At 45.1% G+C, this 23,536-nt stretch overlaps 1 protein-coding gene across 1 annotated transcript in view; it reads right to left on the reverse strand.

Moving 5' to 3' along the window:
• Window positions 1-23,536, reverse strand: part of LOC126217633 (lachesin-like) — a gene marked incomplete at its 5' end in the record, with an annotated part of 728,482 nt that overhangs the window by 137,553 nt on the left and 567,393 nt on the right. The window contains one exon of the mRNA XM_049942194.1: window positions 10,608-10,769. Within this exon, the coding sequence (XP_049798151.1) occupies window positions 10,608-10,769 (162 nt within the window). The remainder of the gene's footprint in view (window positions 1-10,607; window positions 10,770-23,536) is intronic.

Below are 23,536 nucleotides of genomic sequence, written 5' to 3' on the forward strand. Positions count from 1 at the left end.
GGCGCTTGAGTCCGGAACCGCGCTGCTGGTATGGCCGCAGGCTCGAATCCTGCCACGGGCATGGATGTGTGTGATGTCCTTAGATTAGTTAGGTTTAAGTAGTTCTAAGTCTAGGGGACTGATGACCTCAGATGTTAAGTCCCATAGTGCTCAGAGCCATTTGAACCATTTTTCTTCTAACGATTTCCGTTTCAGTTGTCCGAAGGTTTCTTTTATACTTTCATATGGGATATACCGACGTGCTATGACCTGAACAACACATCTCTGAACTCGTTCGGTGTATTGTTACGTCTACTTAATGAGTCCATACACTGGGAGAATTTCTTAGAACTGGTCGCACTAGTGTATTGAATGCGATTTCCTTTGCAGATGCACCGCATATTTTCAGGACCTTTCCAACAAATTCAAGTCTTCGATTCGCCTTCCCTAATGCTGATTTTACGTGATCCTCTCACTTAATTTAGCATCTTAGTATTGTTTTAAAGACTTACATGATACGGTGTGTCCAAGATGTTCACCACTTATCTCGTAATCAGATACAATATGATAGCTATTATCTTTCTTTTATCAACATTTAAGAAGGGTTACCATACATTATTTCCTGTAGAAAGGTTGTTCATGCCTTTCTTACGATCATTCAACGAGGGTACTGAACTGCACACGAATAGACCGCACCGAACTATTTTATGGTATTGTTGATTCTACCTTATATATAAGTCCTAATACACTTCCATGCCCGACGTTCCTTCCTTTTAGTGGAACATTAGCGTCCAGTATAGCGTTCTGGGCTGTATTAGTCAAATATTCCTCTAGCCAACCACATATTTGCCAAGACATGCATTATGATTTGACCTTGGTTTGTAGTCGATAATATTTCAATTGTAAAGAACAATCACTGTCCCCTTGATGACGGAAAACTCATCGAAAAAGTCAGTTTGTTACTGACTGAGCTCTCAGTGTTCGTACTGAACAACCTGTTGCAGTCGGAAGTGTCTTTGTTTTCCGTTCACTCGCTCTCATTTAGCATAATGTCTTTAATTGATGACATTCATTGCCGCCCCTCACCAAGGAAATGCTCGATTCAAAGCGATGCTTCAAGGTTTTTCCGATGTCAGTGAACTGTGAATTACGAATTATTAACCTCAAGGTCAGACAGTTGCTATGACAGTGCAAGTGTTCCCAAAAGGATGCAAAAAATTGCAAAAACAAAGTCCAGTAAAAGATAGACAAATGGTTCTTTCAGGTTGCCTATGTGGTTGCACATTCAGTTTCATCAATTCACAAAATTCATGCGCTGAAACAGATTATTGACCCTTCTCAACCATCCCATTCCCTAAGAACGCGTTCCATGTGATGTTGTCATGTTTCCAAAAAAATAAAATTGATAAACAGCAAACGTCTCTGTGATCAGAAGAGTGTTTGTTACGTATTTATATGAGCTTCAAACAGGAGCGACTGCAGTGATGGATAGGAACTGTGACTGCTGTGTACAGATGTGAGCTGAGTTGGTGACCCTTCGCTCACAGCTCCAGGCTGCATTTGCTTCTGTTACACAGCTTGAGGCTCCTGCCACAGGGCGTTACTGATCAGATGCGGGGGATTCGAGGGACGTCGAGCATGTCCCACGTTTCCTCCGATAGGTCCACAGCTGTGACTGCCCCAAGCACTGCCTGCACTGAGGTTGCCCTTTCCGAGGGGCCGATCGTAGGGCCTCCCCAGTTCGTTTGACGAACAGGTTTCGAGCATTATCTGTGGCTGACGATGTCTCTAAGCCAGATGCAGTCATCCATCCCATTCATGAGGACGTTTCTCGGCCCACAAGGTCTAGGCATTCACCGAGGATGGTTTTGCTGGTAGTTGGGAGCTCCAATGTTAGGCGCATAATGGGGCCCCTTAGGAACATGGCTGTCAAGGATGGGAAGGAAGCCAGTCTGCACTTCGTGTGCATACTGGGGGGGAGTCAATCTGGATGTGGAAAGGGTGCTTCCGGATGCCATGAAGAGTACAGGGTGCAGTGAACTGCAGGTGTTAACTCATGTCGATACCAATGACGTGTGTCGCTTTGGATCGGAGGAGATTCTCTCTGGTTTCGGGTGGCTGGCGGAAAAGGTAAAGACTGCCAGCCTTGCTTAAGGCGGGCCTCACTATCTGCAGTATCGTCGATACAACTGACTGTGGTACTTTAGTGCAGAGCCGAGTGGAGGGTCTGAATCAGAGGTTCAAGCGGTTCTGTGTCCGTGTAGGCTGCAGATTCCTTGACTTGCGTCATCGAGTGGTGGCTTTCCGGGTTCCGCTTAATAGGTTAGGAGTCCACTACATAGGAGACGGCTACGGGGTAGCGGGGGCTCTGTGGAAGGGACTGGGCGGTTTTTTAGCTTAGAGGGTCTCAGGGAGTCACAGAAAGGGCGTCAGTCTAAAAGGGGGCAGGTAAAACAGCAGTAAGGTAGCTGTAGAAACGATCGGTATTGTGGTTGTAAATTGTAGCTGTGTTAGAAAAGAACCAGAGCGCCAAGTCCTAATAGAAAGCACTGAAGCTCTCAAATAGTTATACGTACAGAAAGCTGGCTAAAGCTGGAAATAAGTTCAGCCGAAATTTTTTCAAACGATCCAACAGTGTTCAGAAATGATAAATACAGTTGGTGATAGAGTATTTATTGCTGTCAGAAGTAGTTTGCTTGTAGTGAAATTGAAGTAGATAGTTCCTGCGAAATAGTATAGGTAGAGGTTATACCTGACAATCGGACTAAACTATTAACTGGATCGGTTTACCCCCCCCCCCCCCCCCCCCGACTAAGAAGATGTAGTTGCTGAACAATTCAAAGAAAATTTGGGTCTCATTTTAAATACGTACCCCAATCATACAATTACATTCGGTAGCGACTTCAATCCACCCTAAATATGCTGCAAAAATTATACGTTTAAAGCCGGCGGCAGGCATAAAACGTCATCAGAAATTGTGCTGAATGCTTTCTCAAAATATTATTTTGAACAAATAGTTCATGAGCCCACTCGAAGCATAAGTGGTTGCGAAAGCATACTTGACCTCTTAGCAACAAGGCAGTTGCTGCTAGGCTTAATACAGTAATACCTACAACCGTCAAAACGAAACGCAACGTATTTAAAAAAGCTGATAAAAATGCACTTAAGGCCTTTTTTAAGAGACAGTCTTCACTCCTTCCGATCTGATCATGGAAGCGAAGAAAAGTTGTGGAATGATTTCAAAGAGATAGTATCGACAGCAACTGAGAGATGTATACTACATAAATTAATAGGTGTTGGTACTGATCCCCCATGTTACACAAAACGGGTCAGACCGCTGTTGAAGGAGCACCAAAAAAAGCATGAAAAATTTAAAAGAACGGAAAATCCCAAAGACTATCAAAGTTTTGCAGAAGTTTGAAATATAGCGCGTACTTCAATGCGAGATGATTTTAATAATTTCCACAACGAAATTCTGCCTCGAAATCTGTCAGAAAACCCAAAGAGATTCTGGTCATACATAAAACACAAAAGTGGCAATACGCAATTAATACCTTCACTGCGCGATAACAAAGGTGAAGTCACTGATGACAGTGCCACCAAAGCGGAGTTATTAAACACGTTTATTCGAAACTCCTTCACCAAAGAAGATGAAGTAAATATTCCTAAATTCCAGTCAAGAACAACTGCCAATATGAGAGACATAGAATTAGATATCCTCGGTGTAACAAAGCAACTTAATTCATTTAATAAAGCCAAGGCATCCGGCCCAGATTGTATACCGGTCAATTGCCTCTCAGATTATGCTGATACAATAGCTCCATATTTAGCAATTATATACAACCACTCTCTCACAGAAAGATCAGTACCTAAAGACCAGAAAATTACTCAAGTCACACCAATACCCAAAAAGGGAAGTAGGAGTAATCCGCTGAATTACAGGCTCATGTCACTAATGTCGACTTGCAATAGGGTTTTGGAACATATACTGTATTCGAACATTATGAAGTAACTCGAAGATAACGATTTTTTGACACAGAGTCAACACGCGTTCAGAAAAGATCGTTGTTGTGAAACACAACTAGCTCTTTATACTCACGAAGTAATGAGTGCTATCGACAGGGGATTTCAAATTGATTCCATATTTTTAGATTTCCAGAAGGCTTTCGACACCGTTCCCCACAAGCGTCTTCTAACCAAACTGCATGCCTATGGAATATCGCCTCAGTTGTGCGATTGGATTCGTGATTTCCTGTCAGAGAGGTCACAGTTCGTATTAATAGACGGAAAGTTATCCAGTAAAACAGAAGTAATATCCGGCGTTCCCGAAGGAAGTGTTGTAGGCCCTCTATTGTTCCTGATCTATATTAACACGTAGGAGACAATCTGAGTAGCCGTCTTAGATTATTTGCAGATGATGCTGTCATTTACTGTCTTGTGAAGTCATCAGATGACCAAAACGAATTGCCAAATGATTTAGATAAGATATCTGTATGGTGTGAAAAGTGGCAATTTACCCTGAATAAAGAAAAGTGTGAAGTTATTCATATGTGTAATAAAAGAAATCCGATAAATTTCGATTACGCAATAAGTCACACAAATCTAAATTCTGTAAATTCAACTAAATACTTAGGGATTACATTTACAAATAATCTAAATTGGATCGATCACATAGATGATGTTGTGGGAAGAGCAAACCAAAGACAGCGATTCATTGGCACAAGCTCGTTTTGTATTATCGCTAAATAGGGGAGATAGTGTCACAGACATGATAAGTGAATTGGAGTGGCAATCATTAAAAAAAAAAGGCGTATTTCGTTGCGACGGGATCTTCTCAAAAAATTTCAATCACCAGTTTTCTCCTCCGATTGCAAAAACAATCTGTTGGCATCCAACTACAGAGGGAGAAATGATCATCACGATAAAGTAGGAGAAATCAGGGCTTACACAGAAAAATTTAAGTGCTCGTTTTTCCCGCGTGCCGTTCGCGAGTGGAACGGTAGAGAAACAGCTTGAAGGTGGTTCATTTACCCCTCTGCCAGGCACTTTATTGTGAATTGTAGAGTAATCATGTAGATGTAGATGTACTTTGAAGGGTACAAGAATTAATTGTCTGTAACCAGAATAAAAATAGTTGAGAAGACTTGCCTGCTAACCGTCAAACCTATTCCTTGAGTCTGTTAGCAATGTTCCAAATTATAGGCAATTAGCAGAGTTGTATCGACATTGCATCTTATCGCTTTGTGCGTAATCGTGTCGCTTATGGAGTTCTGGAAGGTATGTGCGTACTATGATACCACATAAATCAATTGTATGACGATCATGAACGCAAAAATGTTTGGTCTCAGCTAAATGCAGAAACCAGTCAGATATACGAACGAAGCACATGAGAGTCAGCACTGTTTAGCTTGGGGAGGATGAGTTCTTCTCGCTTACGAAATCTCTGCCGGCGCCTGGCTTTTGCCTGTGAGGAGCGGAGTTCTGCCGGCCGGTGTGGCCGTGCGGTTCTAGGCGCTTCAATCCGAACCGCGTGACCGCTACGGTCGCAGGTTCGAATCCTGCCTCGGGCATGGATGTGTGTGATGTCCTTAGGTTAGGTAGGTTTAAGTAGTTGTAAGTCATAGGGGACTGATGACCTCAGATGTTAAGTCCCATAGTGCTCAGAGCCATTTGAACCATTTGAACCAAGAGGAGTTCTCAAAGGACGGGAACCTCAGCTGCGAAAGGTACTTTCTGTAACATGGAAGAAACAAAAATCTGTGCATCTGCCTCAAGACAAGTGAAACATTCTGTATCTTTGCCCTAGGGTCCAGAATGACGTGTTTGCTATATTATTGTCATAGATCCAGTTTCCACCATAACGTTACAAATATTAATATGTAACTTCTGCGTGCTATGGAATGAAAATTAGTTTATGGAAATAAACAAGTATCTCATAGGTGGCCAGTTGAAGCTACGTATTTATATTCAGTTAATATACAGTCACTGCGTTCTACGATATCTACAAGGAATAAACCTAATTGGATTCTATTTTTAAATTTCCAACCGAGTGGGATTCGAATCGAGAACCTCGCCTTTCGCGTGTATAGCTCCCAGTTTCAGTTCTTCTAGTACTTCGAGAGGAGCACTCCTGCAAGGAAAAATGCAGTTGAAAAATGGCTTAGCCAAAATCTAATCCTTTCTTCCCGTGTACTATAGCACATGAGCTGTTTTCGCGGTTGATAATAACTCTGTACTGGATCGCTTTTCGGCTGCCATATCTTCAGACTCGATCCCTCCTGTTTTCTCTGAGTGATTGATTAATGTTTTTTAGCGACACAAGCAACTGAAGAACCAAGCAAATCAGCTGCCACCGAACACTCCCTCTAGTATAATCACGAAATTAAATACGATGAAATCAGTATTGTGATCGATGCCAAATTTGTGGGTCAGCATAATTAAGGAGCCCATCGAAATAAAGACATCGAGAGACTTAATTAACTGAGAGAGAGGTTTCAATTTACATAAGGCTTGGGGCCCGGCAATTAATTAAGATTTCTCCTGCCATCACATCCATCAGAACTGGGAATCGAAGAGGGAATGTGCGATTTACTGAATATTGGTGCGGGCTAAGAAAAACAAAAGCATCAAATGTCGTGGTGGGCATCGAGAGTCGGACTCAGCCGTAAATAGCGGTGAGACACCAATGATAGTTGCACGTTTGTTCCAGGCAAAGATCGCACATAACAGGAAAACAAGGAGCAGAGGAAGCTTACGACTGAGGCAGTCGTAGAAATACTGTGCAGAAAAGGGGAGGAGGAGATTAGTGTTTAACGTCCCGTCGACAACGAGTTCATTAGAGACGGAGCCAAGCTCGGATAAGGGGAGGATGGAGGAGGAAAGCAGCCGTGCCTTTCCGAATAAACCGTCCAGACATTTGCCTTAAGCGATATACGGAAACCACGGAAAATCTAAATCACGATGGCCAGACTCGGGTGTGAACCGTCGTCCTCCACAACGCAAGTCCAGTGTGCTAACCACTGCGCTACTCAGCTCGGTTGCATAAAATGGAATCAATCACTCGGCTGAACACCCACATGCACACCATTAATCTTAAAGTTTTTTCCGTGAGTACTGATTATGTGAATTATTCATGTTGTGTCCGAAACATGTGATGTATTTAGAAAATTTGTAAACATTTATACATAAAATGGTGAAGTAAAACTGTTAGTAGCAGGTCTTCCAAAGTTCACTGGAAACAAAACATCAGGACTGCGCGGAATGTGCGTCAACACTCTTCCGTGGTTGCAGACACGTAGATCTCGGCTCGCTACTGAACGCTTCTTCGCAATAAACACCATCGGAGAGTGACTCAGTTCGAATTTGCACACAAAAGTTTGAAGCAAAAGCAGTGTATCTTCCCGTGTTCATCATGCGGCTACTTGGTGACTAGTTCACTGATATCTGATCGAGAAAAGAATAAAAAATAAAAAAAAATAAAACGTTGTTCTCAGTAATGCTCTTGGGATGGCAGTGAAGGGAGCGCGTCTTCTGCTCAGGGCTGAGAGAGCCGCTGGCTGTACCAACAAAAACACAAAGCAGGCCACAGCCGTACTTCGCCGAAAACTGTCCAGTTCCCAGCAGACCTTCGCCCGTCCTAATAACGTTCACAGACTGCCTTCTGCCAACACAAGGAGAAAGCATTCCCAATGAGAGAAACGCAATACTTTCCTCATAGAAAATGTGTTCAGTACACTCTAAGGAACTAACAACGAAATTGTTTCAAAAAGAAATCAATATTGCGTAGCGATATGTTGCAGTAGTGAAGGCAGCAGAGCATCAAGTAGGTAAAAAGACGAGGGCTAGTAGAAATCCTTGGGTAACAGAAGAAATATTGAATTTAATTGATGAAAGGAGTAAATATAAAACTGCAGTAAATGAAGCAAGCAAAAAGGAATACAAACGTCTCAAAAATGAGATCGACAGGAAGTGCAAAATGGCTAAGCAGGAATGGCTAGAGGACAAATGTAAGGATGTAGAGGCTTATCTCACTAGGGGTAAGATAGATACTGCCTACAGGAAAATTAAAGAGACCTTTGGAGAAAAGAGAACCACTTGTATGAACATCAAGAGCTCAGATCGAAACCCAGTTCTAAGCAAAGAAGGGAAAGCAGAAAGGTGGAAGGAGTATATAGAGGGTCTATACAAGGGCGATGTACTTGAGGACAATATTATGGAAATGGAAGAGGATGTAAATGAAGATGAAATGGGAGATAAGATACTGCGTGAAGACAGAGCACTGAAAGACCTGAGTCGAAACAAGGCCCCCGGAGTAGACAACATTCCATTGGAACTACTGACGACCTTGGGAGAGCTAGTCCTGACAAAATTCTACCATCTGGTGAGCAAGATGTATGAAACAGGCGAAATACCCTCAGACTTCAAGAAGAATATAATAATTCCAATCCCAAAGAAAGCAGGTGTTGACAGATGTGAGAATTACCGAACAATCAGTTTAATAAGCCACAGCTGCAAAATACTAACACGAATTCTTTACAGACGAATGGAAAAACTAGTAGAAGCCGACCTCGGGGAAGATCAGTTTGGATTCCGTAGAAATACTGGAACACGTGAGGCAATACTGACCTTACGACTTATCTTAGAAGAAAGATTAAGGAAAGGCAAACCTACGTTTCTAGCATTTGTAGACTTAGAGAAATCTTCTGACAATATTGACTGGAATACTCTCTTTCAAATTCTAAAGGTGGCAGGGGTAAAATACAGGGAGCGAAAGGCTATTTACAATTTGTACAGAAACCAGACGGCAATTATAAGAGTCGAGGGACATGAAAGGGAAGCAGTGGTTGGGAAGGGAGTGAGACAGGGTTGTAGCCTCTCCCCGATGTTATTCAATCTGTGTGTTGAGCAAGCAGTAAAGGAAACAACAGAAAAATTCGGAGTATGTATTAAAATCCATGGAGAAGAAATAAAAAGTTTGAGGTTCGCCGATGACATTGTAATTCTGTCAGAGACAGCAAAGGACTTGGAAGAGCAGTTGAACGGAATGGATGTTGTCTTGAAGGGAGGATATAAGATGAACATCAACAAAAGCAAAACGAGGATAATGGAATGTAGTCGAATTAAGTCGGGTGATGCTGAGGGTATTAGATTAGGAAATGAGACACTTAAAGTAGTAAAGGAGTTTTGCTATTTGGGGAGCAAAATAACTGATGATGGTCGAAGTAGAGAGGATATAAAATGTAGACTGGCAATGGCAAGGAAAGCGTTTCTGAAGAAGAGAAATTTGTTAACATCGAGTATAGATTTAAGTGTCAGGAAGTCATTTTTGAAAGTATTTGTATGGAGTGTATCCATGTATGGAAGTGAAACATGGACGGTAAATAGTTTGGACAAGAAGAGAATAGAAGCTTTCGAATTGTGGTGCTACAGAAGAATGCTGAAGATTAGATGGGTAGATCACATAACCAATGAGGAGGTACTGAATAGGATTGGGGAGAAGAGGAGTTTGTGGCACAACTTGACCAGAAGAAGGGATCGGTTGGTAGGACATGTTCTGAGGCATCAAGGGATCACCAATTTAGTATTGGAGGGCAGCGTGGAGGGTAAAAATCGTAGGGGGAGACCAAGAGATGAATACACTAAGCAGATTCAGAAGGATGTAGGTTGCAGTAGGTACTGGGAGATGAAGAAGCTTGCACAGGATAGAGTAGCATGGAGAGCTGCATCAAACCAGTCTCAGGCCTGAAGACCACAACAACAACAACATGTTGCAGTAACGTCACATACGAGAGGTGTATGATCAATAGTCAGTCTTACATCACTTATTCTGTATAACCACAATGAAAGACAATGAAAGATTTACATTTGGAATGATTTGACTATCTCTCTAGATAACTCAATAAGGTACATGACTTCTTCAACATCTAATCGTGTCGTCGATCACCTTAGCAATTTTCAAAATATTATGCGGCGTCAATGACTGCCACTCAGGTATTACGCCATGATTGCCTTTTATTGTTTGTGGCTTTTTATGCTTCACTTGTAAACTCGCGAAGCTACTTCTACCGGTACATAAAAACATCCTCTGTTTACAATATTTCTCATATCAACCTAACTAATACTTCTTCAACCATAATAACTTATTCCACAGCACGACCATCAATTCGGCCACACGTAAGCAACTGAATTACATCTCAGCGTCTCCGGGATGAATGCAGTGTACTAGATGACTCCCACACCATTGGTGCGAAACTACCTTTTCTGGAACCTTCTAGGAAACCAGTGATACAGTAATCAACAAAAGATAGAGGCTGATATCGATTATTAGTAAAGCTATCGTCAATGGTACACTTACCGGTGACAAATGAAAATTTTCGGAGCCGAAGATGTATTTACCCAAATGAGCACCTCATCCTTAACAAACGAAGCATGAAAGAAAAAGTAATAAAGCAATCGCTACATTCAACCAGTAAACTAAATAACAGTGTTCTATTGCAGAGGACGGCAGCGTGAGATACTGCAAGTCGCAGTTTTAATGAGCAACTCGTCCTGTGTAATCAGGGTAAGGAATATGGCTTAAGAGGTTCACGTGAATGAGGCATTGTGAGGCTTCTGCGCCAGCAGCTCACCCTTTTTGCGCCTGTCGATGTGTATGGCCTGTCCATCTTCACGGCGCCACATGATCTTGGGCGCGGGGAAGCCATCAGCCTTGCACGTCAGCGTCACGTTCTGGTTCTCCCGCACAGACACAGAGGATGGCGTCGACTCGTCGTCCACGATATTAGGCGGCACTGAAACAGCGAACAGACGAAATCAGGTCAGCGAAGACGAACGGACTCAATGATGTATCTCTAGCTGCTCTTTAACAGAATATTGCTTAGCCTACTCAGTAGACAGAAAACAACATAAGTAATCAAAATATCCACGGGTGTACTGCCGGTCTACAGTGTCCAACGGGCACAATATTTCGGCGATCATACATGTCGCCATCATCAGGTGAACTGACGGACTGAGCTCCTGTGAACGTGCCGGCACGGAGATCCGTACACTATGGCTGCTCAGATGGAACTGGGTTCGGTCGCGGCGGCGGCGCATTTAAATAACCTCCGCCCGCGGCGCGCTCACTCCGCCGTCCGCGCCCCGCGCCACGGTCGCGCGGTGGAACAGATTGCGACGGCGTCTGAGATGACGTCGGTGTGATGGCTCTGTCCGCCGTGGTCGTCACAACTATACATTTGCTCGATTTACTCTTGATTAACCCAATCGCTGGTTCCCAAGCCTTGCTAAGATTATAGCCACAGTCACGATTTATGAGGTCGTCATTGGTGCGAATTTCGATGGTCTCTCTAACAACGCTGTCCCAGTATCTGGACGTCTGTACCAGAATCCTCGTGCGTTCATACTCCATAGCGTGATTTTCCGACAAACAATGTTCAGCGACCGCCGACTTGCTCGGATACATCAGTCGAGTGTGCCTCTGGTGTTCACGGCATCGATCCTCGACGGTACGCATCGTCTGACCAATATACGACTTGCCACATTGACACGGAATCTGGTACACGCCGGCCTTCCTCAAACCGAGGTCATCTTTGGCGCTCCCCACCAGTGCACGAGTTTTATTCGGAGGACAAAACACCGTTCCGACCCGGTGTTTCTTCAAAATGCGGGCGATCTTCCCCGAGAGTGCGCCTGTATATGGGATAAACGCAGTGTCTACCTCCTCCCTCGTGATTTCATCCATATCCACAGGTTGTGCTGTAGTGGTTGGGCGGAGAGCACGTTGAATCTGCCACTCTGAGTACCCATTTTTTCGAAATACAGTTCTCAGATGTTCCAATTCCTGGGGTAGACTCTCTGCGTCAGAGATAGTGCGCGCCCTATGTACTAGAGTTTTAAGTACCCCATTCCTCTGTGAAGGGTGGTGGCAGCTGTCTGCGTGCAAATACAGATCAGTGTGCGTTGTCTTCCGATACACCCCATGACCTAGGGTGCCGTCAGGCCTTCTCTTGACCAAGACGTCAAGGAAAGGTAGTTTACCCTCCGTTTCATAGTGAATTTGATGTTGGGGTGTATGGAGTTTAGATGTGTAAGGAAGTCAAGGAGTTTATCCATACCATGTGGCAAGAGGACGAAAGTGTCGTCCACGTAACGGAAAAAGCAAGTAGGTTTCCATTCGGATGACGACAGGGCTTCCTCCTCGAAGTTCTCAATCTACAAATTCGCTACCACCGGTGAGAGTGGGCTACCCATGGCGACACCCTCCGTCTGTTCGTAGTATTCTCCATTAAAAAGAAAATACGTGGAAGTCAAGACATGCCTAAAGAGTTCAGTGGTCTTCTCGTCAAACTTCTGACTAATCAATTCTAGTGACTCTCGCAGGGGTACCCTCGTGAACAAGGAAACGACGTCAAAACTCACCATGATATCTGACTCACCCAACGTGAAGCTATCAAGGCGTTTAACAAAATCCACGGAATTACGGATGTGATGAGGGCATTTACCCACGTAAGGACTTAATATTCCCGTCAGGTATTTGGCCAACAAATACACTCCTGGAAATTGAAATAAGAACACCGTGAATTCATTGTCCCAGGAAGGGGAAACTTTATTGACACATTCCTGGGGTCAGATACATCACATGATCACACTGACAGAACCACAGGCACATAGACACAGGCAACAGAGCATGCACAATGTCGGCACTAGTACAGTGTATATCCACCATTCGCAGCAAGGCAGGCTGCTATTCTCCCATGGAGACGATCGTAGAGATGCTGGATGTAGTCCTGTGGAACGGCTTGCCATGCCATTTCCACCTGGCGCCTCAGTTGGACCAGCGTTCGTGCTGGACGTGCAGACCGCGTGAGACGACGCTTCATCCAGTCCCAAACATGCTCAATGGGGGACAGATCCGGAGATCTTGCTGGCCAGGGTAGTTGACTTACACCTTCTAGAGCACGTTGGGTGGCACGGGATACATGCGGACGTGCATTGTCCTGTTGGAACAGCAAGTTCCCTTGCCGGTCTAGGAATGGTAGAACGATGGGTTCGATGACGGTTTGGATGTACCGTGCACTATTCAGTGTCCCCTCGACGATCACCAGTGGTGTACGGCCAGTGTAGGAGATCGCTCCCCACACCATGATGCCGGGTGTTGGCCCTGTGTGCCTCGGTCGTATGCAGTCCTGATTGTGGCGCTCACCTGCACGGCGCCAAACACGCATACGACCATCATTGGCACCAAGGCAGAAGCGACTCTCATCGCTGAAGACGACACGTCTCCATTCGTCCCTCCATTCACGCCTGTCGCGACACCACTGGAGGCGGGCTGCACGATGTTGGGGCGTGAGCGGAAGACGGCCTAACGGTGTGCGGGACCGTAGCCCAGCTTCATGGAGACGGTTGCGAATGGTCCTCGCCGATACCCCAGGAGCAACAGTGACCCTAATTTGCTGGGAAGTGGCGGTGCGGTCCCCTACGGCACTGCGTAGGATCCTAAGGTCTTGGCGTGCATCCGTGCGTCGCTGCGGTCCGGTCCCAGGTCGACGGGCACGTGCACCTTCCGCCGACCACTGGCGACAACATCGATGTACTGTGGAGACCTCACGCCCCACGTGTTGAGCAATTCGGCGGTACGTCCACCCGGCCTCCCGCATGCCCACTATACGCCCTCGCTCAAAGTCCGTCAACTGCACATACGGTTCACGTCCACGCTGTCGCGGCATGCTACCAGTGTTAAAGACTGCGATGGAGCTCCGTATGCCACGGCAAACTGGCTGACACTGACGGCGGCGGTGCACAAATGCTGCGCAGCTAGCGCCATTCGACGGCCAACACCGCGGTTCCTGGTGTGTCCGCTGTGCCGTGCGTGTGATCATTGCTTGTACAGCCCTCTCGCAGTGTCCGGAGCAAGTATGGTGGGTCTGACACACCGGTGTCAATGTGTTCTTTTTTCCATTTCCAGGAGTGTATGTAGGTGCCCTGATGTTGCTGACAATAGGGCGTAATGGTACCCCCTCTTTGTGAACCTTCGGGAGTCCATATAGTCTATGGAGTATGAACGCACGAGGATTCTGGTACAGACGTCGAGATACTGGGACAGCGTTGTTAGAGAGGCCATCGAAATTCGCACCAATGACGACCTCATAAATCGTGACTGTGGCTATAATCTTAGCAAGGCTTGGGAACCAGCGATTGGGTTAATCAAGAGTAAATCGAGCAAATGTATAGTTGTGACGACCACGGCGGACGGAGCCATCACACCGACGTCATCTCAGATGCCGTCGCAATCTGTTCCACCGCGCGACCGTGGTCGGACGGCGGAGTGAGCGCGCCGCGGGCGGAGGGTATCTAAATCCGCCGCCGCCGCGACCGAACCCAGTTCCACCTGAATAGCCATAGTGTACGGATCTCCGTGCCGGCACGTTCACAGGAGCTCAGTCCGTCAGTTCACCTGATGATGGCGACATGTATGATCGCCGAAATATTGTGCCCGTTGGACACTGTAGACCGGCAGTACACCCTTGGATATTTTGATTATCAAATACGCCGGGAGAAACTCAAGAATAACAACATAAGTGTTCAAAAATGTTCAAATGTGTGTGAAATCTTATGGGACTTAACAGCTAAGGTCATCAGTCCCTAGGCTTACACACTACTTAACCTAAATTATCCTAAGGACAAACACACACACCCATGCCCGAGGGAGGACTCGAACCTCAGCCAGGACCAGCCGCACAGTCCATGACTGCAGCGCCTTAGACCAACAATATAAGTAAACTGAAGAATGAAACTGTACTGCAGCGCACTGATAAACTAGGCAGAATTGTAAGGACTAAGCTTTTGGTTTATCTGAAATACAATAAACTATGTGATCAAAAGTATCCAGACACCTGGTTGAAAATGATTTACAAGCTCGTGGCACCATCCATCGGTAATACTGGAATTCAATATGGTGTTTGCCCACCCTTAGCCTTGATGGTAGCTTCCACACTCGCAGGCATACGTTCAATCAAGTGCTGGAGGGTTCTTGGGGACTGGCAGCCCATTCTTCACGGACTACTGCACTGAGGAGAGTTACCGAAGTCGGTCGGTGAGACGTGGCACGATGTCGGGATTCCAAAACATCCCAAAGGTTTTCTATAGGTTTCAGGTCAGGACTGCGTGCAGGCCAGTCCATTACAGGGATGTTATTGTTTTGTAACCATTCCGCCACAGGCCGTGCATTATGAACAGGTGCTCGATCGTGTTGAAAGATGCAATCGCCATCCCAGAATTGCTCTTCAACAGTGGGAAGCAGGAAGGTGCTTAAAACATCAATGTAGACCTGTGATGTGATTCTGCCAAGCAAAACAAAAAGGGGTGCTAGCCCCTCCATGAAAAACACGACCACGCCGTAACATCACCGTCTCCGAAATTTACTGTTGGCTTTATACACGCTGGCAGATGATGTTCACCTGGTATTCGCCATACCCCCACCCTGCCATCGGATCGCCACATTGTGTACCGTGATTCGTCACTCCACACAACGTTTTTCTACGGTTCAATCGTCCAATGTTTACGCTCCTTACACAAAGTGAGGCTTCGTTTCGCTTTTACCGACGTGATGTGTGGCTTATGAGCATCGGCTCGACCACGAAATCCAACTTTTCTCACCTCCTGCCTAACTGTCATAGTACTTGCAGTGGATCCTGAAGCAGTTTGGAATTCATGTGTGATCGTCTGGACAGATGTCTGCCTATTACACATTGCGACCCTCTTCAAACGTAAGCGGTCTCTGTCAATCAACAGACGAGGTCGGCCTGTACGTTTTTGAGCTGTACCTGTCCCTTCATGTTTCCACTGTCCGCAGCTCGTGGTCGTGCGGTAGCGTTCTCGCTTCCCGCGCCCGGGTTCCCGGGTTCGATTCCCGGCGGGGTCAGGGATTTTCTCTGCCTCGTGATGACTGGATGTTGTGTGACGTCCTTAGGTTAGTTAAGTTTAAGTAGTTCTAAGTTCTAGGGGACTGATGACCATAGATGTTAAGTCCCATTGTGCTCAGAGCCATTTGAACCATTTGAACCATGTTTCCACTTCACTATCACATCGGAAACAGTGGACCTAGGAATGTTTAAGAGTGTGTAAATCTCGCGTACAGACGTATGACACAAGTGACTCCGAATCACCTGACCACGTTCGACGTGCGTGAGTTCCGCGGAGCGTCCCTTCTGCTCTCTCACGATGTCTAATGACTACTGAGGTCGCTGGTATGGAGTACCTGGCAGTGGGTGTCAGCACAATGCACCTAATACGAAAAACATATGTTTTTGGGGGTGTCCGGATACTTTTAATCACATAGTGTATCCGTAGTCTCCGTCCATGTCCTCCATGCTGACATGGAGAGGGACTGCGGGTAGGTGGCGCTATGAGGGAATGGCGGGTCAGCCAAGGGGTTTACCGAGACACTCCGCGCAATCACGAAGAAAACTCTACTTTCGTGGAGCAGTCTCGGGAATTTCGACAGCAAATAACAATGTGGCGAGCAACATACAATGTATACAACAGCATAATCCGAGTGTAGCCTCAGAGAACTCCAAATGTTATCCGCAACTGGGGAGTTTGTTAAGCAGTTTTGAATGTTACGTAGAAGCTACGTTATCGTTCAGTGAAAAGTTATTTCTTCCTTGCCCCGTCATGTTTCCTGCTTTATACAATGAAGTGCGAGGTAAACTGGCACAGGCATGCGTATTCAAATACAGAGATATGTAAACAGGCAGAAGGCGGCGCTGCGGTCGGCAACGCCTGTATAAGACAACAAGTGTCTCCTGCTACAAAGGCAGGTTATCAAGATTTAAGTGAGATTTAACGTGGTGTTATAGTCGGCGCATGAGCGATGCGACACAGCATCTCCGAGGTAGAGATGAAGAGCGCTTTTCCCGTACGACAATATTACGAGTGTACCGTGAATAACAGGAATCCGGTAAAACATCAAATCTCAAACATCGCTGCGGCTGGAAAAAGATCGACGACTGAAGAGAACCGTTCAACGTGACAGAAGTACAACCCTTCCTCAAATTGCTGCATATTTCAATGCTGGGTCATCAACAAGTGTCAGTGTGCGAACCATTCAACGAAAATCATCGATATGAGCTTTCGGAGCCGAAGGCCCACTCGTGTATCCTTGACGACTGCACTACACAAAGTTTCAGGCCTTGCTTGATCTCTTCAACATGGACACTCTACTGTTGATGACTGAAAATAAGGTGCCTGGTCGGACGAGTCTCGTTTCAAATTGTATCGATCTGATGGAAGTGTACTGGTATGGAGACAATCTCATGAATCCATGGACCACATATGTCAGTAGGGTATTGTTCAAACTGGTGGAGGGTTTGTAATGGTGTGGGGCGCGTACAGTTGGAGTGACACGGGACCCTCCATACGACTCTGACAGGTGACACGTACGTAAGCATCCTGCCTGATCACCTGCATCCATTCATGTCCATTGTGCATTCCCACTTACTTGCGCTATTCCAGCGGGACAACGCGACACCCCACTCGCCTAGAATTTCTAGAGAGTGGCTCCAGGAGCACTCTTCTGAGTTTAAACACTTCCGCTGGCCACCAGACTCCTCAGGGATAAACATCGCTGAGCTTGTCTGGGATGCCTTGCAGCGTGCTGTTCGGAAGAGATCTTTACTCACTCGTTCTCTTAGGGATTTATGGTCAATCCTGCAGGATTCTCGGTGTCAGTTCCCTCCAGCACTACTTCAGACACTAGTCGAGTCCACACCACGTCGTGTTGCTGCACTTATGTGTGCTCGCGAGGACCCTACATGACATTAGGCAGGTGTACCAGTTTATTTGGTTCTTCAGTGTATTAGATTCAGCCTTTTGTACACCTATCTCTCTATTCAGATGCAGAAAAATCTGAAGGTAATGTCAAGCAGGAAACATGCAGAGGCAAGGAAGAAATAACTTTTCAGAAAACCTTAACATCGTTTCTAAAAAAATTGAGTACAAAAATTAAATTGCGGAGATTTTGCAGTACGTGTGCATGATGCAAAAAATGATCTAGAACAGAGTTATATCAACCGTAAGACTATTAACAGTAAAAAGGTAATAAGTTTGTCCAGACGAATCAAGTAGTTACGAAATCGCTAATCGTACTGAGACCTCAGTGTTGAAACAGTAGTAAAGTAAAATTTTACTATAATTACCTGTTACAGATTTTCTTTGACATTCTTCTGATCTAATGATGTCTGTCACAAAATATTATTTTCGGAAGAATCTGAGACCCAATATCCAAAATGTTTCACAAATATTATGATAAATAGGAAACGCCAAGGTCAGATCTGTAGTCCTTACAAAAAAGTTTCCCATGTCAACGTTGCATAGACTGAAAATTTTAATAGAGCAGTCGGGGTAGAGAACGTAAAATAAGCATGCATACGTTGTACTGTATATAGTATACGGTTAATAAATTTATTTCCTGCCCTCAAATTAGTGTCACGAACTCAAATTTAATTGCAAACGATTTCAGTAACTGACAAGCCACAACTGTACAGTTATGTTAGCTAAAGGAAACCATGCAGGAGCGATAAACTGCTGACGATATCGCCTGCAAGAAGGTCGCTCGCTTTGACCGCGCCACAAAAGCGATTTACCAAGCAATTTCAATAAGTCTTTCGAACGCCCTACGCCGTGAACGTCTGGTACAGAAAATGAAGTGCTATGTTTAACAATAGTGGTAGATAAATTCCATACATCGAGTAATACTTTAAGATGCGCGGAGTGGCCGTGCTGTTTGAGGCGTCATGTCACGGACTGCGCGGCTCCTCCCGTAGGAAGTTCGAGTCCTCCCTCGGGCATGGGTGTGTGTGTGTGTGTGTGTGTGTGTGTGTGTGTGTGTGTGTGTGTGTGTTGTTCTTAGCGTAGGTCAGTTCAAATGGTTCAAATGGCTCTGAGCACTATGGGACGTAACTTCTGACGTCATCAGTCCCCTATAAGTTAGAACTACTTAAACCACACACGTCCATGCCCGAGGCAGTATTCGAACATGTGACCGTAGCGGTCACGCGGTTCTAGACTGAAGCGCCTAGAACCGCTCTGCCACTCCGGCCGGCAGCGTAGGTTACTTTATGTTGGTTTAAGTAGTGTGTAAGTCTAGGGACCGATGACCTAAGCAGTTTAGCCCCTTAGGAATTCACACACATTCGAACATTTGAAAAATACTTTAAAAGAATTGTAATGGAAATCGAAATTTATTGAACTTGTTTTGGAATGCATTTCTTGGGAAAGTAAGCTATGTTATAGAATACATTAAAGTTTTTATTGCTGCCAAGTGTGGGGTGTATCTTTCCAACAATTGTTTTACATATATTCTGTAATATCATGAATTCCTTTTTCATTACTCGTGTAGTTCAGCTGTAAATATTTGCTCATCGTCTTTGCCGTTTCGATGTGTCTATAGAAATATTAATAGCAGTACTGTTGTTTTCCATCACTCTTGTCTGTTGGCTGATGGCCGGCCCCTGTGGCCGAGCGGTTCTATGTGCTTCAGTTCGGAACCACGCTGCTGCTACGGTCGCAGGTTCGAATCCTGCCTCGGGCATGGATGTGTGTGATGTCCTTAGGTTAGTTAGGTTTAAGTAGTTCTACGTCTAGGGGACTGATGACTTCATATGTTAAGTCCCATAGTGCTTAGAGCCATTTGAATCAATTTGTTGGCTGATGAAGAAAGATTATATGAAATGATGAGCACTGGAACACGTAGGATCTAAACACTTGAGACAAAACGTGCACTTAACATTAACTCATCCTCTTTAGAGGTTCAAGCCTTTAATAATGTGTCATGTTGTTTCATAAATAACTCAAAATCACATGCTGGAGGCCAGAATATTGTGATTATTAGTGTGAATTTCAAATGCATTTCCACTCCGAGTGTTGTATTGTGTGACTTCTTTCTCTATCTGCTACATCTTTCACCTGTATAGCTCATATGATGATATGGTAATAGACCTTTAAAGCCCATATACAACATAATTGGGAACCTGTTTCACATCATATCGTACGGTTCGTTTCTGTCCAGCGAAAGGGCTGGTTTTTGCGAGATTACTTTAGGATAAGGGTTTGCGGAGAATATGGAATCCACCTGTTTTGCAGCAGTGCTAACCATCAACTCTTTTTCTGCTAATACGACATTGTAGTAGATCTATGCAAGCTTCAGTATTTCCTTACGCCTGATGGTATCATTCTGAATTAAGTCCGTATTTTGTATGAGTCAAATGCATGTAAACATTTGTGTGAACCAGATAATATTTCAAGCCAACAAAAATAATAATTGCTGTTTGGTTTCATTGCCCACATAATACACAATATAAAACGTTCTGACAGAAAAGCAACATGTATAATTTTAGCTTATGACCGTTCATATCACGTGGTGTAGGATGGTAGCAGGTTTTTCACTCTGACAGAAGTTTCAAGTATATGGGGCCCCTTATACGTGCAGTGGCCGTATGTGACATAATACAATGTAGTAAATAGAGTTTCTTCCGATTTACTGCGTGGAGTCATTAAGTAGTAACCTCCAGCCTTTTTAATAGTTTATGGTTTCCCATGGTAACTTATTAGTTGATTAGGAACTACACTTCACTGCTTGATCGCATTGTTAAAGATGGTAACTTATTTTGTAACACTCAGCTCATTAGCCATACTGCTTTATCATTGTTACTGGCGCAAAAAGTCACGAAGACATGCGACTGTGGCATGAACTCTTATTTCGAATACTTTTTAAACTAAACTATGAACATTGCCACCATCATCAGATTATTCTCAATTACCTAAGTTCGGCAACATCACTGTATAGATGTGGCTACGATAAACATTTATAATTCATGATAATTACTGATAATACCGTAAGGGCTATTAATTAGTAGCATGTGCGGAAGATGCAGATAGATTTGTTAGCTCATACAGAATATGTAATGTAATTATCTGTTCTACATCTACATTTATACTCCGCATGCCACCCAACGGTGTGTGGCGGAGGGCACTTTACGTGCCACTGTCATAACCTCCCTTTTCTGTTCCAGTCGCGTATGGTTCGCGGGAAGAACGACTGTCTGAAAGCCTCCGTGCGCGCTCGAATCTCTCTGATTTTACATTCGTGATCTCCTCGGGAGGTATAAGTAGGGGGAAGCAATATATTCGATACCTCATCCAGAAACGCACCCTCTCGAAACCTGGACAGCAAGCTACACCGCGATGCAGAGCGCCTCTCTTGCAGAGTCTGCCACTTGAGTTTGCTAAACATCTCCGTAACGCTATCACGGTTACCAAATAACCCTGTGACGAAACGCGCCGCTCTTCTTTGGATCTTTTCTATCTCTTCCGTCAACCCGAACTGGTACGTATCCCACACTGATGAGCAATACTCAAGTATAGGTCGAACGAGTGTTTTGTAAGCCACCTCCTTCGTTGATGGACTACATTTTCTAAGGACTCTCCCAATGAATCTCAACCTGGTACCCGCCTTACCAACAATTATTTTTATATGATCATTCCACTTCAAATCGTTCCGTACGCATACTCCCAGATATTTTACAGAAGTAACTGCTACCAGTGTTTGTTCCGCTATCATGTAATCATACAATAAAGGATCCTTCTTTCTATGTATTCGCAATACATTACATTTATCTATGTTAAGGGTCAGTTGCCACTCCCTGCACCAAGTGCCTATCCGTTGCAGATCTTCCTGCATTTCGCTACAATTTTCTAATGATGCAACTTCTCTGTATACTACAGCATCATCCGCGAAAAGCCGTATGGAACTTCCGACACTATCTACTAGGTCATTTATATATATTGTGAAAAGCAATGGTCCCATAACACTCCCCTGTGGCACGCCAGAGGTTACTTTAACGTGTGTAGACGTCTCTCCATTGATAACAACATGCTGTGTTCTGTTTGCTAAAAATTCTTCAATCCAGCCACACAGCTGGTCTGGTATTCCATAGGCTCTTACTTTGCTTATCAGGCGACAGTGCGGAACTGTATCGAACGCCTTCCGGAAGTCAAGGAAAATAGCATCTACCTGGGGGCCTGTATCTAATATTTTCTGGGTCTCATGAACAAATAAAGCGAGTTGGGTCTCAGTCGATCGCTGTTTCCGGAATCCATGTTGATTCCTACAGAGTAGATTCTGGGTTTCCAAAAACGACATGATACTCGAGCAAAAAACATGTTCTAAAATTCTACAACAGATCGATGTCAGAGATATAGGCCTATAGTTTTGCGCATCTGCTCGACGACCCTTCTTGAAGACTGGGACTACCTGTGCTCTTTTCCAATCATCTTGAACCTTCCATTCCTCTAGAGACTTGCGGTACACGGCTGTTAGAAAGGGGGCAAGTTCTTTCGCGTACTCTGTGTAGAATCGAATTGGTATCCCGTCAGGTCCAGCGGACTTTCCTCTGTTGAGTGATTCCAGTTGCTTTTCTCTTCCTTGGACACTTATTTCACGTTGGTTTTTGTTGCCTCTAATTTGGACAGGTACATCTGACAATGAGGACACAAGCCTCGTGGTGTACATTCAGACCCACTTACTATCAGATGCGTCCTTTTTCAAAGTGGGCTTTATTCTGAGAGCTACACAATGATGCACGAGTATCAGTGCAGGTGTTGTGTAGCGATGTACAGTGAGTCCCTCCCTAAAGAGTCGTAGGCACATTTTCCCTGGGCTTTTTGTAGATCGTTGCAATTTCATTTTTGCACTGTGCAGCGGGATACACCGGAAACAAATACTGCACATCACCTCTTTCAGGCGATGTCCTGTGTGACTGAAGAAATCGGTTTGTTTCCCTTAACAAACAAAATAATTTTTGAAGCAAATTCCCGTTGGATGGAGTGGTCTGAAATTAGTCGAGTGCGACATTCGTTTTCTAGATCTCTATTAACAGGGACATTAAAACACGAAGCACAGCCAATACTCCAGCAGCGACTGAGCAGCACTGCTGCATGGCACTAGCAGTCACCGTGGGTCAGTGAACTGCGCAGTTGGGCCGTGGTAAAAGTTTCCTGGTTTGAAGAGCGCGCCGCAGCGCGTAGTGTAAAGCAGTCGCCCTACGTTTCTGCCGGTAGCGCCGCTGTGGCTATCGCAGCTTTGGTGTCTCCCTCTGGTGGGAAATGGGAAATGTTGCCTGTTCACGTACATTTAAGGGGCGCTTTCAGCTCGCTAGGGCCCCGCCCCCTGCCATGTCTTCACCGTTGTGTCCCCCCGACCCTCCATCTCTACACCCTACATCTCCTTTCCCAAGGTGGCTTCCATCAACTCCCCCTCCCAGATGATGCCGTCTCTCCCTCCATTTATCCCTCCTATCAACTCTGATCCTCACTCCCCCTCCTTTCCTCTGTCCTTTCCCTGGGCTCCCTCTGCCCCCCTTCCATCCTGTTTTCTCCCCACTAAACCTCTCCCTACCTCCCTTCTCCCCCCCCCCCTGAGTCCTTTTGTATTCCCCTCCTCTGCCTACCCCACACCCTGTCGCGTCTGCCCAGCGCCCCCCACCCCTCTTATGGGTCCTCA

Source organism: Schistocerca nitens, chromosome 1 (genome assembly GCF_023898315.1).
Source record: "Schistocerca nitens isolate TAMUIC-IGC-003100 chromosome 1, iqSchNite1.1, whole genome shotgun sequence".
Taxonomy (NCBI): domain Eukaryota; kingdom Metazoa; phylum Arthropoda; class Insecta; order Orthoptera; family Acrididae; genus Schistocerca; species Schistocerca nitens.